The sequence below is a fragment of the Tenrec ecaudatus genome, chromosome 14 (genome assembly GCF_050624435.1).
Source record: "Tenrec ecaudatus isolate mTenEca1 chromosome 14, mTenEca1.hap1, whole genome shotgun sequence".
In the NCBI taxonomy this organism is placed as follows: Eukaryota; Metazoa; Chordata; class Mammalia; order Afrosoricida; family Tenrecidae; genus Tenrec; species Tenrec ecaudatus.
Genome location: NC_134543.1, coordinates 82,202,417 through 82,219,941, shown reverse-complemented (window position 1 = coordinate 82,219,941; position 17,525 = coordinate 82,202,417). Strand labels below are relative to the sequence as shown.

The 17,525-nt window shown below is 57.2% G+C and overlaps 1 protein-coding gene across 2 annotated transcripts; it reads left to right on the top strand.

The window, feature by feature from the left end:
• The first annotated feature begins 238 nt into the window (after positions 1 to 238).
• Positions 239 to 9,631, top strand: NFATC4 (nuclear factor of activated T cells 4). Of its 2 annotated transcripts, none has more exons than XM_075531097.1 (10): positions 239 to 481; positions 1,618 to 2,713; positions 4,487 to 4,649; positions 5,336 to 5,445; positions 5,792 to 5,964; positions 6,437 to 6,577; positions 7,283 to 7,338; positions 7,614 to 7,740; positions 7,925 to 8,509; positions 9,230 to 9,631. In XM_075531097.1, exons 1-10 carry the CDS (start codon positions 382 to 384, stop codon positions 9,295 to 9,297), a joined length of 2,619 nt encoding a protein of 872 aa, XP_075387212.1. In that variant the 5' UTR covers positions 239 to 381; the 3' UTR covers positions 9,298 to 9,631. The 2 variants fall into 2 exon arrangements, with proteins under 2 accessions (XP_075387212.1, XP_075387211.1); XM_075531096.1 differs by having other exon boundaries at positions 240 to 481; positions 5,246 to 5,445.
• The last annotated feature ends 7,894 nt before the right edge of the window (positions 9,632 to 17,525 follow it).

The following is a 17,525-nucleotide window of genomic DNA, read 5'->3' as shown; positions in this document are numbered from 1 at the left end:
TTAGGGTCCTACCAAGCGGCGAGGGACCAGTTTCCAATTCAGTTTTTTTAAGGGGAGGGAGTGGGGAGAGGACAGAGGGAGGGAGAGTGGGGGAGGACGAGGGGCGCGTGGTTTTCCCATCTCATCCCAGGGGGAGGGGCTGGAGCATCCCCGGCAGCCAATCAGGGACAGGCTGGTGGGGGGGCCCCGCTTTGAAGAAGTTTGGGGGAAAAAGTTTGGAAAAGTTTCTATAATAACGAGGGGGCGTCCGGAGGGAGGCGGCAGCGGCAGAGGAGGGGGCGTCTCGGAGAAGGGGAGGGAGGGAGCCGCGGGTGAAGACACAACAGGCTCCTGAGCTCCCCCTCCCACCCAGACCCGGACCTGGGGGCTCTGGCCGAATCCATGGGGGCAGCAAGCTGCGAGGATGAGGAGCTGGAGTTTAAGCTGGTGTTCGGGGAGGAAAAGGAGGCCCCTCCGCTGGGCGCGGGGGGGTCGGGGGAAGGTTAGTGCGGGGCTGGGAAGGGGTTTGGGGGTCAGAGAGAGTAGAGTCCGGAGACCCCAAATGTGGGAAGTTTAGAACAGTGAATCTAGGGGTGGGGTGGGGGTGGCGAGGGCATCAGAGAGTGATGGGAGTCTGGGGGCTCGGGGATCTGCAGAGATGAGATTGGGGGCCTTCGGCACCACTTTCTCCTTTTTAGGTGGTGACTGGGGTGGGGGTGGGGGTGCCGCTGGCTGCGTGCCGCCTCTCCGCTGGGCCGACAGTCTCTGGGATGGGGGGGGCGGGCGCAGCGTCCCCTAGAGCCCTGGGTGGGAGAGGGAAGGGGAAGTCAGGCGCAGGAGCTTGTCGCGGCGGGACGGAGGGCTAGGCCGCAAGACTGGGCGTCCGGGGCCCGGGGCGCTCTCCAGTCCAGCCAGGGAGCCCTCCCCTCCCTCTCCCCCTCCCCAGTCTGGTCCCAATGAGAGGCAGATGGCGGGGACCGCGCCGGGGGCGGCGGCTACAGCTCGCACGGAATCCGGGCTGCCCACAGCCCCTCCCCAGCCGGGACCGGCACGCAGCAGCCCCTCCGCGGTACCCCCGCCCCGGGATGGTGGGGGGAAGAAGGGTGGAGTCACTTCCCCCTCGTCACCACTGCCCAGGAGCTCCCCTCCCCAGCCCACGGTTGCGATGGCAACTGGGGCTCAAGCCAGCGGTGTTTGGGGGTTTGGGAACCGCTGCTAATTGGGTTCATGTGTGAGTCGCCCCCAGCCCAACCCAGCCCTCCCTAAACCCGCCTCCGAGGTCCCTGCCAGTTCCAGTCGACGTGCCGCCTCCGCTTTGGGACTCGCCCCCGTCGGGACCCCAGGGCGGGGGTGGGGGGGGGGCTGGGGGGCGATAGACAGTGGGGCCAGGCCCCACGGGCCTGAGTCGTTCTCTCGAGATAAAGTTAGGTTCAATAGGGGTTCTCCTGGGTTTTTGTCTGTGACTCTGAAGAGCTTTTCAGAAACCCCCTCCTTGCTGAGAGGAGAGAGGGTGGCTGAGACACGGGGGTCTGGCCATTTGATGGGCCCGGTTGTCTCAAGTGCTGCTCTCTCTCCCCATCTTCTGTGACATCCTTTCTTCTGTGCCCGCCCTCCCTTCCACCCTCCCTACTTTCACAGAACTGGACTCAGAGGACGCCCCACCCTGCTGCCGCCTGGCCCTGGGGGAACCCCCTCCTTATGGCGCGGCCCCCATTGGCATCCCCAGGCCCCCACCCCCTCGGCCTGGCATGCACTCTCCACCTCCGCGCCCAGCGCCCTCACCGGGCACCTGGGAAAGCCAGCCAGCCCGGTCAGTGAGACTGGGGGGGCCCAGCGGAGGGCCCGGGGGGACTGGGGGCGGCCGGGTCCTCGAGTGTCCCAGCATCCGCATCACCTCCATCTCACCCACACCGGAGCCACCCACCCCGCTGGAGGACAACCCCGACGCCTGGGGGGACGGCTCCCCCAGAGACTACCCGGCTCCAGAAGGCTTTGGGGGCTACCGAGATGCAGGGGGCCAGGGCGGCGGGCCCTTCTTCAGCCCAAGTCCTGGAAGCAGCAGCCTGTCGTCTTGGAGCTTCTTTTCCGACGCCTCTGACGAGGCAGCCCTGTATGCGGCCTGCGACGAGGTGGAGTCGGAGCTAAACGAGGCAGCCTCTCGCTTCGGCCTGGGCTCCCCGCTGCCCTCACCCCGGGCTTCGCCCAGGCCATGGACCCCCGAGGACCCCTGGAGCCTGTACGGTCCGAGTCCCGGAGCCCGGGGCCCCGAGGACAGCTGGCTACTCCTCAGCGCTCCGGGGCCCACCCCTGCCTCACCCAGGCCCTCCTCTCCTTGCGGCAAGCGGCGCTATTCCAGCTCGGGAACCCCATCTTCGGCCTCTCCAGCGCTGTCTCGGCGCGGCAGCCTAGGGGAGGAGGGGCCCGAGCCACCACCAGCACCCCCATTACCTCTGGCGCGCGACCCTGGCTCCCCGGGTCCTTTTGACTATGCGGGGGCCCCACCAGCAGAGAGCATCCCGCAGAAGACCAGACGGACTTCCAGTGAGCAGGCGGCGGTTGTGTCTCGGTGCGAGGAGCCTTCTCCGTGCAATGGGAAGCTGCCCTCCGGGGCAGAGGATTCCCTGGCTCCCCCAGGGGGCTCCCGGAAGGAAGCGGCTGGCATGGATTACCTGGCGGTGCCCTCCCCACTCGCTTGGTCCAAAGCACGGATTGGGGGACACAGTCCTGTATTCAGGTGAGGGTCCCCCTGGTGTTGCAGCCATTGCATTGGAAGAACAGGATGGTCCAGGACTGGGTCAGAAAGAAGGGCCTAGTTTAGTGCCCTCTGCTTTCTGAAGAGAATTTCAAGGCTAGTGGCCACCTACTGTTTCAGGAGCACATAAAACCAAAACAAAACAACAAAGCCCTTCTGGAGCTGGATGATTTGCAAAACCTTCAGGACCATTTAGGGGGATGGTCTGATATTCTAGGAGGACCAATTAGGTAAAGGCACTGGTCTACCAGGAGGTCCCAACTCTGGGCACGGAGCTCAACCCAGACAAACCCATTACTGGCCATTCAGTAAGTTCTGACTCAAGGCACCCTATAGGACACGGTAGAATTGTCCCTGTGGGTTTCCAAGACATTAAGGGAAAAGACAGCCTCATCTTTCTCTTGAGGAGCAGCTGGTGGGTTTGAACTTACAACCCTGTGGTTAGCACCTCAATGCAAACCACACCACTCCATCAAGACTGGAGTTAGGTAGGGAGCATGGGTGGGGTTTCAGTCTTCCACTCTGGCCCCTCAGACAGGTATAGGTCCTGTAACTGTTGTGGAAATCTCCTCTACATGCAGGCTCTAGGGTCTGATCTGCAGGCTTAAACATATAGCTCGGGGGTGGGCACACTGGGACTCACGAGCACTGTGCCGTACTTCCCGTACACGCGTGGTTCTGAAAAGCGAAAAGATTTAAAGGGCATTATAGAGAACACGGTGATTTCATTGTTTGCAAACACCTCTTGCTAGCTCTCCAATCATGTTTAAAGGGTTGCGGGGGTCAGCATAGGTTCTTCTGTCTCAAAAGTGTGCCAGCCCCTGGTACAACAGCTTTGAATAAAATCGTATCTACTTTGAAGTCAAATAATTTCTGTTAAAACAGGTTATCCCTGCAGTTCTTCTACCCTTCCCACCCTCAACGAACCCCATTTGTCTCAATAACCCTAAACCTTGAGATGGCAGGCTGAGCTCCTGCCACCCAGCAGTCTGCCCTGATCCTCAGCATCCCTGCACTCCTCTCAGGGCATAGTCCTCCATCTACGTTCTAGTGAGTTCTTGAGCAGACAGACTCTGTTGTGCGGGCGACCATCCCTGGCCTCTGTCTCCTACTTGCGGGGATCACTCTGCCATTTTTAAATGTCTCCAGACAATGCCAAATATCACTTGTTGGTAGGGTACAGGCGGGGAGGGCTCAGCTCACCTGTTGCGATCCACTACCCTCAGGTACCTGAGAGTGTAACACAGAAAAAAGTGGTCTCCTATAACCTCCAGCTCCAGGCCCTGGGAACAGAAAGGGCGCTGCTGGCCTGGCTCAGGCTGATGCCATGTCACTTTCTGGCTTGCTTGGTCCGTTTCACCATTTCTCGCTGATCTCCGTTTCTATAAGTGTTGACCTCAGAGGTCCTTTTCTAGGTGGAAGTGGTGCTTCTCTCCCTCCCTCTTTTGCAACCCGTTCCCAGGGATTAGGGTGGCACTGGGGTTTCTCAGTATATAGGTGAGCCGTTCCTCCAGATCCTGTGCTCGGAGCTGGGAAAGAAGGGAGCTTCAGACCCAGGGCTATCCTCCACATCCTCATCTCAAGTGGCACCCAGGAGTGGGGAGCGGGTAGGGTGGGGAGTGGCCCTGGGTCCTCTCTCTTTCCGCTTCTGATTTCCCTGCCTCGTTCCCTCCTTCCCATCCAGGGAGCTGAGGCCAGCGGTTGCCCTGAGCGGGTAGAGGCTGCAGGTGACCAGTGCTCTCCTCTCTCATACAGGACCTCTGCCCTACCTCCCCTGGACTGGCCTCTGCCCAGTCAGTATGAGCAGCTGGAGCTGAAGATCGAGGTCCAGCCTAGAGCCCACCACCGGGCCCATTACGAGACCGAGGGCAGCCGCGGAGCTGTTAAAGCTGCCCCTGGTGGTCACCCTGTGGTCAAGGTAAGGGACAAAGGGTGGGCCTGCTGTCTTCTCTCCTCTCCCATCCCAGCTCCCTGCAGTCAGGCTCCAGCTCTGCAGATCCGTGGCACTGCCCTTTCCCACACTCCCTCTCAGCTCTGACCCTGCAAACAGGCTGGGGGAAGGGCTGGAGTTAAAGGGAGGAGGGCTGTACTTCAAAGACCCGGATATACTTTATTCCACTCGGTCCTTCCTCTCCAACTCAACTCATCCCGTGGGACACCAGTCTCGTGTCTACTCTGGAAAATGATGGCCTGCCAGATGGGGGACGGGGACCGGAGGAGGGGTTAGGCTAAGGCCAGAAGTCACTGGGAATGAGGTTGTCCCTAAATGTCATTGGGCCACTCTCTCCAAAGCCCTTCTCCTTCCTCCAGCCCACTTTAGGCCTCATTCCAAGAATCACATGATGAACTCCAGGCCACGTTTTCTTCACAACGGGTGCCCAGTCCTGTCCATCCCCCCCCCCCCAGCCTTCCCATAGGCTTTATCTGGTACCATCCCTGTCCCCAGATTCCTGGGGTGGAGGAAGGAAGAATCAGGGAGGATTTTAACTGGGTGGCCCCGCCTCCCTCTGCCAGCTCCTGGGCTACAGTGAGAAGCCCCTGACTCTACAGATGTTCATCGGTACCGCCGATGAAAGGAACCTGCGGCCTCATGCCTTCTACCAGGTGCACCGAATCACGGGCAAGATGGTCGCCACGGCCAGCTACGAAGCCGTGGTCAGTGGCACCAAGGTGTTGGAGATGACCCTGCTCCCCGAGAACAATATGGCGGCCAAGTAAGTTGCCGTTCAACTTGCCTTCAGTCTGCAAGCTGTAGGGTCATCTTCTCCCATGGGACCTGAGTGGGGGTCCCCTTCCTCCTGGCAGGAGTATGATATATCTTTCCTAGAGCTCAGTTCGGGGCCTTCTTACCACGGAGGAGAGGCCTTTGGAGACTGAGGCTCACTCTGGACAGGTCATCTCCGGTTGGAAACCAGCTCTTAGAGCAGCTCCCTTGGAAAACCATTCAGGGCTTTGGGGAGAAGGTGGGGGCTTCGGCGTCTTTGGGTTCTATCACCACTCTGGCGTCGGCGAAGAGGGCTTGACATCCGTTTTTTGTTTTGTTTTGTTTTTTACCTTCAGCATCGACTGTGCTGGAATCCTGAAGCTTCGGAATTCCGACATTGAGCTGCGAAAGGGCGAGACGGACATTGGGCGCAAGAACACTCGCGTGCGGCTGGTGTTCCGCGTACACGTGCCCCAGGGCGGCGGGAAGGTGGTCTCCGTGCAGGCGGCGTCGGTGCCCATTGAGTGCTGTGAGCAGAGGCCCTGTGCCACCTGTCTCTTGTGACTCTGTCCTGTCTGTCTGCCCGTCCGCTCTGCACAGTGTCTTGTACCGTCTGTCCTGTATAGCCCCCCGTAGAGAACTCAACTCTCATTTCCACTGTGGGGAGAGGGGCTTTCAGTGCGGTCCCGGAACACCCCGTATCCCACCTTTCTCTGGAGGGGCCCTGCGTCCTTGTCTGAATCACCCGTTGGCCGGTTGACCCTGCGCAGCTCTCTCTTATGCAGGAGTGGCCCGCCATGTGGCTGTCTGAAATCAAGAATACTGTGGGCGTCCCTGTGTGTCTGCCTTTGGGAAGAGCTTTCCCGGAAGCCCTTGGAGGTCCCCAGGGCTCTGGGGCAGTTGTTCCAAAGATGAAGGACAGAGGGGCTTGGGCGGGCCCAGGCGTCTTTATTCTTACCACTCTGCCCAGCCAGTCCTCCCCCCACACCTCTCTTCTGCAGCCCAGCGGTCAGCACAGGAGTTGCCCCAGGTGGAGGCCTACAGCCCCAGCGCCTGTTCTATGAGAGGAGGCGAGGAACTAGTGCTGACTGGCTCCAACTTCCTGCCAGACTCCAAAGTGGTGTTCATTGAGAGGGGTCCTGGTGAGTGCTCCCTGCGGAGGGGAGGGCAGGAGAGTCTGCAAGAGCTTGGAACCAGCAAGTGGGAGGTCCCAGTTGCCCACTCAGTTCCACTAGCTAGTTGAGCCTGCCTAGCTAATTGCGTCTGAGTTTCCTCTCTGCTAAATGGGCCTGACAGACTGCCCTGTGCTAGGACACTGCCTGCTTGCCCTGGGGATGTGTATGCCAGCCAGTCCAAGCAGGCCAGAAAGTTGATCCAGTGAGCCCATGTAAGAAACACCCATTCTATTTATTAGAGGGCAGTGCGACTTGAAATCCAGGGCAGGGCATATTTACACCCTTCTAGCCTTCCCCTGAGCCATGAGCCTGGGCACACAGGGGTGGGGGAGGGGAAGACAGATCCCATCCCCATCTTCTTCTCAGCACTGCTATGGGAGTCAGATGGGAGGGGTTGAAAGGGGTTTCTTCCCTCTGGCCCTGTGCTGGCCCATCCATTGTCCTTGTTTGCTGCTCTCTGGCCCCTTCTGTGACTTGTCCAGGATCTCAGTCCGGGGACAGTGTCAAACCCTATCTCTTCCATTTGGTTGCGGGAATGTGCAGTGGGCCCCTGGGGGTGGGTGGCTGGGGGTGGAGCAGGCCTTCTAGGGGACCTTCTGAGTGGGTGGGAGGTGGCAGGGGACTGGGGCTGGGGCCAGAGTTGGGCTGGAGCTCTCTGTCCCCCCTGCACAGATGGGAAGCTGCAGTGGGAGGAGGAGGCCACGGTGAACCGGCTGCAGAGTAATGAGGTACCCCTGTCCCTAGGGTGCCAGATCTGGGAGCAGACTGGGCTGGACTGGGCGGGGGTGGGAGGGGGTGGGGAAGGCAGGGGGAGAGGACCGCAATGCCAGAGCTGGCTGCCCTTGTCTGCCTGTGGAAGTGAACTCCAGAAGCCATGTATTCTCTCCGAGGAAGGCATTCTGGCCATGGGGGAAGCAGTCTCATCTCTGGGGACCAGGGAGGTGGAGTCAGTGCCCTCCACAGCCCCCCAGGGCTCCCTACTTCCTCTTGTGCTCCTCTCCAGGTGACGCTGACCCTGACTGTCCCTGAGTACAGCAACAAGCGGGTGTCCCGGCCAGTCCAGGTCTACTTTTACGTCTCCAATGGACGGAGGAAGCGAAGCCCTACCCAGAGTTTCAAATTCCTTCCTGGTGTGTGCCCAGGGTCCGGGGATTGTGCTCTGGGGAGCTAGGCAGGGCCATTGTGGGGGTCAAGATGTGGGTGTATCAAGGGGTGGGTGGAAATCGGGGTGTCAAGGGTGGGTGGCTGAAGGTTTGTGTCAAGGGCACCGTGAGACTCTTACCAGCATATCCTCCTGCTTCTTCATCTCCCCAGTGATCTTCAAGGAGGAGCCCCTTCCAGACTCATCTCTCCGGGGTTTCCCCTCAGCACCAGGCCCCCCCTTTGGCCCTGACATGGACTTCTCACGTCCCAGGCCCCTCTACCCCTCCTACCCGCAGGAAGACCCTGCTTACGAAACGCCATACCTGTCGGAAGGCTTCAGCTACGGCACGCCCCCTCTGTACCCCCAGCCAGGGCCCCCGCCGCCATCCTATAGACCTGGCCTGCGGATGTTCCCTGACACTGGGGGGGGCACGGGTTGTGCCAGGCCACCTCCGCTCTCCTTCCTCCCCCGCCCCTTTCCTGGTGACCCATATGGAGCAAGGGGACCCCCTTTTCCCTTGGGGCTGCCATTCCCTCCTCCGGCCCCTTTCCGGCCCCCACTGCCGTCAACCCCACCTCTTGAAGGTCCTTTCCCTCCACCAAGTGGTGTCCACCCCCCTCCTGCTGAAGGCTACAGTGAGGTAGGGCCAGGCTATGGCCCTGGGGAGGGGGCTCCGGAGCCCGAGAAATCCAGGGGTGGCTATGGCAGCAGCTTCCGGGACAGTGTCCCTATCCAGGGTATCACACTGGACGAAGGTGAGCTTGGGACTGGGGGGTGGAGGTGGGCGGGGTGCTCTGCATCTTCCTCCAGGGACCTCTTCTGGGTGGGCTGGAGCGTGATTTCTCAGAGGGTGGGCATTCTTGGGTCCTCAGAGCCATTGGAAGGTTCCAGGAGGGAGGTTCTTAGTGCTTGGGGTCCCCTGAATCCAATAGACTTAATTCTGAAGGGGGGCTTGGGGTCCCTGCCCTGGCCCTTGTCCTGCCTCTGCCATAGTTATAAAATCGGAGGGCCACACGTACTTTCAAGACCAGTGAATCCAGTTCCCTTCATTTCATTTGAGCTACACACATGGGGGTGCAGACAGGGCTCGGGGCTTGGTGAGGTCCCAGCCAAGCTGAATTTCTCTTGCCTCGCCCCCACAAGATCCCCCAGGGATTGGCATCTAGAAGCCTTTCTATGTGGTCTCCTTCCCTCTGCCTCTGTCCTGCTGACAATGTAGCCCAAGCTGGCGGGGAAACGAACAGGGGTTGGGGACTTGGGATGCCACCCCAGTCCCCAACACAATGGGTGGAGCTGGGCAAGGCAGCAGGTGCCACGACCTGCCTGCAGGGGAGGGGTTAGCTGTGGCCCCCTGGAAGAGAAGGCGGCTGAAGTAGAGCTTAGAGGCTTCCCACATGGGGGCTTGCCTAGAATGAATGGTTGGCGGGGTCTGGAGATTGAGGGGGACACAGCTTCCAACTGCCCCTCCTTTCCAGTGAGTGAGATCATTGGCCGAGACCTGAGTGGCTTCCCTGCGCCTCCTGGAGACCAGCCTCCCGCCTGAGTCAGCGCCTGGCAACCCCCAGTCCCCCAGCCCCAGCCCTGCCACTTTGTCTTCATCCTGGGCTGGTGGCTCCAGAAATGGGACCAACTCTGGTCCCTCCCCCCGCCCCAGCTTTTGCTACCCTCCCCCACAACGATTCTTCTCCCTGCCTCAACTGAGGCGTGGCCTCTGGGCCTGGTGCTGCCTTTGAGGGGTGAGGGATGGTGGGATGAATGTGTGAGGACCAGGATGGGGGGAGGAGATTGAGACTGGGCTCCCAGGCAAGGGCTGCCTGGAGTGTCTAGATTGTGTACAGGACCCGGTGCTGGGACAGTAATAAACTATTCACTGATTAGTGCCTCGGAACCCAGAGCTCTTTGGAGAGAGGGGTGGGGTAGGTTAGTGTAGCTGTGGCCGGTGGAGGCTAGGTGGTTGGCATGAGACGGGGTGTGGTTGGAAAGATCTCATCCCTAAAAAGGTACACCTCTTGGTGCTCTGAGACTGGGGAGGGTGTGAAGGGCTTCCGAGGCTTCCCGACTGAGGCCCAAGGGCCTGATGACGTCCCTCTAAGGGGCCCGGGGGCCAGGGTGTGAGAGAGGCCTCTCGTTTTCCCTCCCTGGGAACTTAGAGTCCTTCAGGATCTTCGGAATGGAAATCTGCGCTGTTTTCAAGTTTTTCTTTCTTCCCACCAGTCAGATGACTCTGAATCACAGGTCAGGACATACTGGTCTTGTCACTCTCTGTCATTTTTAGGAGGGAAAAGAAATCCGAGGCTCAGAGGGCATACGGGCAGCTGCAGCCCACCCTCAGACACCCTGTGCCTGAGGCCACATTCCCTGGGGGCTGGTATGTGGAGAGTGGGAGGCATGGGAGTGGGTGGGTAGTGGTACACTCTGGATTCTCCCACCCTTGGGGACTACTGAACAGACCAGTCTATGCTTCAGCAACTGACTCCTGAAAAGCAAGCCGCTTGCTTCCCGAGCAGCTCCTGGCGATCCTGCAGACACACCCAAAAGGACCGTCAGCAGCATTGACCGGCTGGGTCTGGACACCCAGTTTGTCTACTGTTGTGACAGCCTCTGGGGCCAAGTCCCAGAGCATTGTGGGAAGCCATGCCCTTCTCCTCGGTGGCCTGGCACACGGCAGGCACCGAGAGTCACCAGTCCGGAGTGGGTCGGGTGCAGTTGCGTGGGCTGTGCCCAAAGGGTGTTCATGGGATTCGTTCTTGGAACACTTGGCTCATCTCAAGACTGGTAGGGCCTCTTGCGGCCCAGTGGGGCCGGGCAGACCTGGCAAGCACTCCTGGGTCAGAGGTGGGTGTGACCAAAGCTGGTTCTGGATTGGAGAAGACTTTTCTGCTCCCTCTCAATACATTTCCTTTATCTTCCGGGACACAAACTACTGTGCATCAAACTGACGTCAGGAGATCACCTCGTCCCTGCTTTCCAAGGCAGACCATCTACCTTCTTCTGCCTGAGGACTGCTTTTTGTTCACTGTTGTCAGATACTTCTTGAGCAGTTACTAAGGGCCAGCAAATGGGCCCCAGAGGACCTCTTAGAGCAGTGGTTCTCAACCTGTGGGTTGTGACCCCTTTGGGGGGTGAGCGACCCTTTCATAGGGGTCATCTGATTCATAACAGCAGCAAAATTACAGTTATGAAGTAGCGACGAAAATAAGTTTATGGTTGGGGGGGGGATCACCACCACAGGAGGAACTGTATTAAAGGGTCACGACCTTAGGAAGGTTGAGAACCACTGTCTTAGAGCCTGGTGCAACAGCTAAGTAAACAACTAACTGCAAACCACCAATTCCCTTCCGTAAGTACTTAGTGCACAGGTAGGGTGTCAGGCCTTGCCTTGGGATCAGTAGCCAATTATAATACAGATTACAAAGCATGCCAAGCTCAGGGCCATCCATTCCACTGGGAAAGGACAGAGGACTCTCCCGAGGTGATTGCTCAACTGACCCCTGAAGCATGGCTGTGACCAGGCTGAGTCCAGAAAGGAAGAGGGATGAGGGGGAACCAAGTCCTGGAGAAGAAAAGCCAACGAGAAAGGCTGTCTGATCTTAGGGCTTGGCACACTTGGAAAGCAAGGAGTGGAGGAACAAGGGCCCCAGCAGTGTGGGGAGGCTGCAGAGGGAGGCGGGAGGCAGTCCGAAGGGCCTCGTAGCCATGTCAGGGAATGCAGAGTTCTCCTGGGGATGACGGGAGCTTTCTGACCCGATCACAGGCTTGAAGCTGGGAGTGATGCAATAGAACGACTTCAGAGTGCTTGCCCCTGGTTGACCCACATCTGCTACCTTGTCACTGCTTTGGACAGAGCTTGTCCTGCCCTCTGGGCTAATACCATGCAAGCGTATCTTTTCTTCCAGTAAAACCCGGTGGGGGTCAGTCTCGAGACCTTTGCATAAACTGTCTGTCTGGAACATCCAAAACCATTGAGTCTTCCTGGTCCCCTGGGGACACCCGGCTCCCTGGGGCTATAGATGAGAGACAGAAAAGGCAGGCTGGTCATCTCTCGGTTGGTGCCAGGAAACCTGTGGTCTGAGGATGACACGTAAATGAATCACTGGTGTATTTGGCTCTGTTTAAATGTGGATTCCTAGGCAACCCCTGCCTGATCTGCCCGGTCATAACCTCTGGGGGTACCTCAGTTCGTTCCTCAAGGACCCCTGGTGGCATAGCGGGTCACAACGTGAGAGGGTGAAGCGTTGGGCTGTTAAACTGAGTGGTCAGCAGTTCCACCCCACCAGCTACTCCATGGAAGAAAGGTGAGGCTTTCTGCTTCCATAGAGGTTTACAGCCTTGGAGACCCACCGAGGGCAGTTAGTTCTTTTCACCTTACCCTGTAGGGCCATTGTGACTGGGCTTGGAGTTCTGGTTTCAGTTGATTCTTCAGCACTGGAAACGAGAAACAGCCTTATCTGCCAATAAGCCTCACTCCTTCCCACACTAAACTCTAAAAGAGCTTCTTGCTCCCCTTCTCAGGAGCCACCTGAGCTGCTCTGGGTGGAGGCTCACCTGGAAGCATGTATTTGAGGAAAGGACAAGGGCATGCTCAATCCCGACAACAGTCCATCTGTGCTCTCTCTGGAGCTTGTTTTGCTCCTGTTTTCGGGTGCAAAAGAGACCCCGTCTCAAACATAAGTAAGGAGTGTGAGAAATCGAGAGCATATATGAATGACTCCTTTATTCTCATGTATTAAGAAGCCCGCAGGCCTGGGTTTCTGGGGTGGAGGAGGCCTTCACTTTTGTGAGTCCCAAGCACATTCTCATAATCAATATTGTTCCCCACTACATCCTCCCATAATGGTGCTACCTTCAGGTTACCTCTTGCAAGCACATGGCTGATTGCCATCGAGCCGGCAGCTGCACCTGCAGAGGCGGACATGTGCTATTGCTCTCTAGGCTCTGAAGACAGCTACTATCCTTACCTTTCTGACTCCTCATGGGTGCCCCACCTAGCTGGTGTTCCGTTACTCCTCCTCTGTACTCAGGGGCCTTTCGGGTGAGGGTACAGCCCACTTAGGTGGGGGGGGGGGCTTACATCCCCCTCCTCCATCCAAGAGTAGATAAGCCCTGTTGGAAATATATTCTCTCTCTTTGTGTGGTACTGGCTCCGAAGTCATGCCTGGGAAGGTGAGCCCTCACATGCCTTATCTTGTCCCATGTCTCTTTCATTTTATCCCTCAATTACCCAACCGCCCCTTAGACCCATTCGATTGTGGGGACTGGTACCCCACAAAGGAGAATGTTTATTAAGTCTTTAAAGACAATGACAACACAAAGAAACAGACACCTCACTCAGATGAGGGGGCCATTAGCACGAGGCTAAATGGCTTCCGAGGGTTTGCTGAGACACAAAAGCTTGAAAAAGACCTGGGAGGGCAAAGGAAACTCACAAATTCACGATTGGTGGCAGATCCATACATCCCAGTTCCAGGTGGGGCTACTGGATTGGTGGCAGATCCATACATCCCAGTTCCAGGTGGGGCTACTGGATTGGTGGCAGATCCATACATCCCAGTTCCAGGTGGGGCTACTGGATTGGTGGCAGATCCATACATCCCAGTTCCAGGTGGGGCTACCGGAGCAGGAAAGAGACCGTGACTGGGACATGTACATTATTAGCTAGAAAGGCTTACAAGATTGGCCCAGGGCCTTTGGACCCAGGCAGTCACGACGTGACCGATAGGGAATGACTCATCGCCATTGCCCCTGCACCGTTCTTCCCGAGGGCAAGATGATCTCCATCCTTGACTAACGAGATCGGAATTCAACAGAAATGTCATCTGTGGGCTGTCGCAGTCCTGCATACCCTTCTACAAACCCGGGTGCTCAGGATTGGAGGTCCAGCACCCTACTTAGGGACTCTGCGGACAGCCCCAGTGGAACAGCTGCAAAGGCCTGGGAAGGGGCTCACTGGGGAGCCTCCCAGCTGTGTGGTATTGGGCTTTGTCTGGGGCTATTCTGCAAAGGCCTTGGAGCCTTTACTGTACTTCCTAAGTCCTTGTCCAGAACAAGACTGGGGAAGGGCGCCTTGTGTATTTCCCAGAAATTTCAACCGCAGGAAGTGCACAGGCTGCTTTTGGGGGGAAGCCGGTCTTCGGTGCCTGGGTGTCTGACCCTTCACTCAGCCAGCTCCCTGCAAAGTTCTCCAGGGCTTCTGGTCCGCGGACTCAGCACTGCGTAAAGATGGTGGTTGTCCTGGGGCCTTGTCCCAGAGAAGCTGCAAATCCAGTCATGTGGAAGAGACCTTCCTGTCTGCAGTGAGGTGGTCTGATCAAAACTGGCGGAGGCAGAAATGACCCTCGCTATGGAAATGCCAGGAGAGTGGTAGTGGCGGTAGTGGGGAGGTAGGGAGGCTCAAAGATGTCACTGAGGCAGGTGAATTTGAACTAGGCTTTCAAGGAGTGGAGGTTTCTGAGGAAATAAGAGAGATGAGAGCGAGAGAGAGAGGGGGTCAAATCAGGGGGTTCAAGTGTATGAGCTTAAGACCCGATAGGTGAGTTGGAACCAGACTTGGGATACTGTTCTGTGGATAATGAGAAATCATCCACTCATTGGGCCAGAGGATCGACTGTGTGTGTGTGATTTAAGATTTAGAAGCTGGGTGGAGACACAGGAGGTGGGGAGATCAGACAGTAGTTGTACAGTAGTCTGGGCTACCTTACTGCTTAAGTCATCTAATAGGATGGGCTAAGGGGTGGGGGTGCTCCGAGGATAGTGGCTACATCCTGGGGCATATTCATCGACTGTCCATATGATCTTCAGCCGGACGGTCATCCCACTTTACTGGACCCTTGCTGCCTCAACTCTGACTGTTGACTGAGATCCCGCGATGTGGCAGTCGCTGGTGGGTGAGCACTGAGGGTCGAGTAGGGAGGCACGCTTGATTTCTGTCTTCCTGGGACTCGAAAGTTTAGGGGAAGGCAGAGACAACAAACGGGCAGTTACAGAACAAGGCGTAGCAATGAGTGAAGAGCTGAGATTCTAAGGCCTCCGAGGACAGGTCTCTCGCTTTCCTGCTGTCTGGGGGCCTACCGTAGTCAGCATGGACGACTAGTTTGGAGACGACCATTGGGCCCGTCCCTTATGGGAGGCAGGAGGTGTTATTTGATACTCCTAGTGTCAGTCATCCTGGCGTGAAGAACATGTGGGGAAATCTAGATTTGTTAGTCAGCTCTTGGGTCGAGGTTAGGAGAATCATCTCTCCAACCTTCTCTTGGACCTGCTCCCCGAGGTCCAGCTGCCATGACCTGAGTTAGTCCCGAGTCTGTCCAAGCATCTCTGTGCCAGTGGAGCAGGGTCTTGGCAGGCAAGGTAGCCAGAGGCCAAGGTTGGGCAACGTGGTAGCGCTGTGACTAAGTGACACTCCGTGGTTAAGGTCCTCTGAGTAATTAATTCCTTCTGGCCTGTTCTGAACTTCTTAAAACAGTTTGTCAATCAGCCTGCTCTCGCCAGGCTGTGGAAAGTTAAGTCAAGATGTGCATGCTTGAGCCCACGTGGCCAAGGAGGGCGCAGTGTCCTCTGATGCCGGCTTGGCGGATGCCTCCAGGGCCCCGACATTCCCAAGGGACGGAGAGTGGAAGGAGCGAGGAGCAGCACTTTCGTGGCCACCACGCCTCAGACCTCAGGAACCCCTTCTTAGTATTACTGGACAACCTTGGCTATTTTATCTCAGATGCTGGGAGAAGGGTGTTTGACTTTCAGCTATCTCTAAACTGGAAAGAGTTATCAAGGTGAACAAAGGGGTTGGGACAATAGATGGGAGCGGGGATTCTCAATGAGCATTCCAATGTTTCCATTCTGAAGGATCGATCCCCTAGTAAAGAAACAGTCGTAACCCTGGTGTTCTGCTTCTGTGTAGCGTGTCAGGAACTCTGGGGACACTCCTGGGGAGGGTCAGTGGCTCACCCCCACCAGCTGCCCTGTGGGAGAACGAGGACGCTGTCTGCTCATGGTCAAGAGCATCCAAAGGCGGTCATGGGAGTAATGACCCTTCAACAACACTCATTTGTGTCTTTCCACAGGGTCAGGTTTATTAGAAGGATTTGTAGTCTACGTCATTTGTCATGTGCAGTTGTCTCAGTCAACCCAGGTTTTCCTTGAAATATCGAGTCCAAGGCACAAACGCTGCGATGAAAGGGTGTGGCCAACACGCGAAAATCAGGTGAAAAGTTACCAAAACGAGGAAGGAGGAGCAAAGTCCGTTCTTGATCGACAGTCGAGGCTCAGTGCGATGTGATGGTTCTGAAGCGGAGGACACAGCAGGGAAGCCAGTGTTTCTGCAGTAGAGGACTCGGAGATACACCCCTGCAGCTCTCCTGTCTCTCCCCAGCCTGAGGGAGCGTCCTCGCTCAGTCACACCAGGATGAGCGCTGCTGCTGACTGCTGGCCTCGCCCCGGGCTTGGCCTGAGCGCTGCTTGGCGTGTCGTATAGGTGATAGCGTTGAATTTCACTTGTGTCAGTTCAACCAGATGGGCTTTTTTTCTGACAGTGGCACCAGAAGGAAGCTCTACGTCCCCTGGAGATGTCCGTAACAAGGTGTTCCCACTCCACCCTGAGGGTGTGTCTGTCACGCATTCCAATCTTTGCTCTTGGACAGCTTCGTCTCACGCCCAGCGTCTGTCTCTCTGTGTTCACGTCCCTGTGCAGAGCTGCTACGAATCGTACTCAGCTCGATGGCAGTGGGCTTGGCTTTCGGATTCGTGACTTAGTGGCTCTCCCAGTTTCTGGGGTTGGGAGAGAGGGGTCTGGGAGCAGCGTGGCTGAGCCGCTTTGGCTTGAAGTCTGGCATGAAATGTCTGTCTTCCGAAGGCTCGCCTGCAGCGGGGGTTCTGTGTTCAAGGTGGCTCATTCACATGACCGGCGGTGAGTTCTCATGGGTCTCTTCACAGGCCTACCTGAATATCGTGACATGACGGCTGTCTTTCCCAACAGAAGAAAGCTTTCTTCCACGGGCGCCTCCTGCTCATTCCCGAGTCACGTTTGGCCGTTACACATCAAGCCTTGGGCCATTACATAGGCTCTTCCGTCTGTCTGAGGCTCTTGTTTCTCCTTTGGCCAACTCCAGCGCTTAGGGCAGGAGACTGCACCTCAGGTAGTGAGCATTTCCCGCCAGAGCATTTAACATTCTACAGTTAGACTTCTCACGAACTCCCCCGCACCCCCCCCCCCCCCCCCCGTCCCATCCCCGTGAAGCCACATTTCCCATGCTGTCTCCAGAAGATATTGAGTGAAACGACAATGGGAGATCTTCGTGAGGACCGGATGTACCTGCTGGGGTCGCTTTGCATTCTCCGTATCTAAGAGTATCTGTGGTACTCCACTCTGAGGGGCCCCGTGTGATCTGCCCCTCCTGGGATTTTCCGTGCTTATTCAGAGCTGATCCGTGCCACCAACGGTGTCCGTGCCTGGAAAGACACACAATCACCTCTGCCGGACACTGTTGGTCGCACAGATTCGGAGAACTTGAAAGGGGGGAAATGTATTAGCCAGTGACCCAGAGGACCTAGCGCTCCAGAAGATCTGGGCTCCAATGGTGGGCCAGCATAGCTTTTATACTTTATCTGCCTGAGCAAGGTCTCAGAAGGGGAGTAGACAGGGATTTCTATAGCAGATGTGATCGTGTGGAAAGGAGGAATGGGGTCAGGAGACGGGTGCGTTCCAGGACTGAGGAAGTACATGGGGTGGGGCGGTGCATTGGGTTTCTTTCCCGATGGTTACAATTCCCCATTAGGATT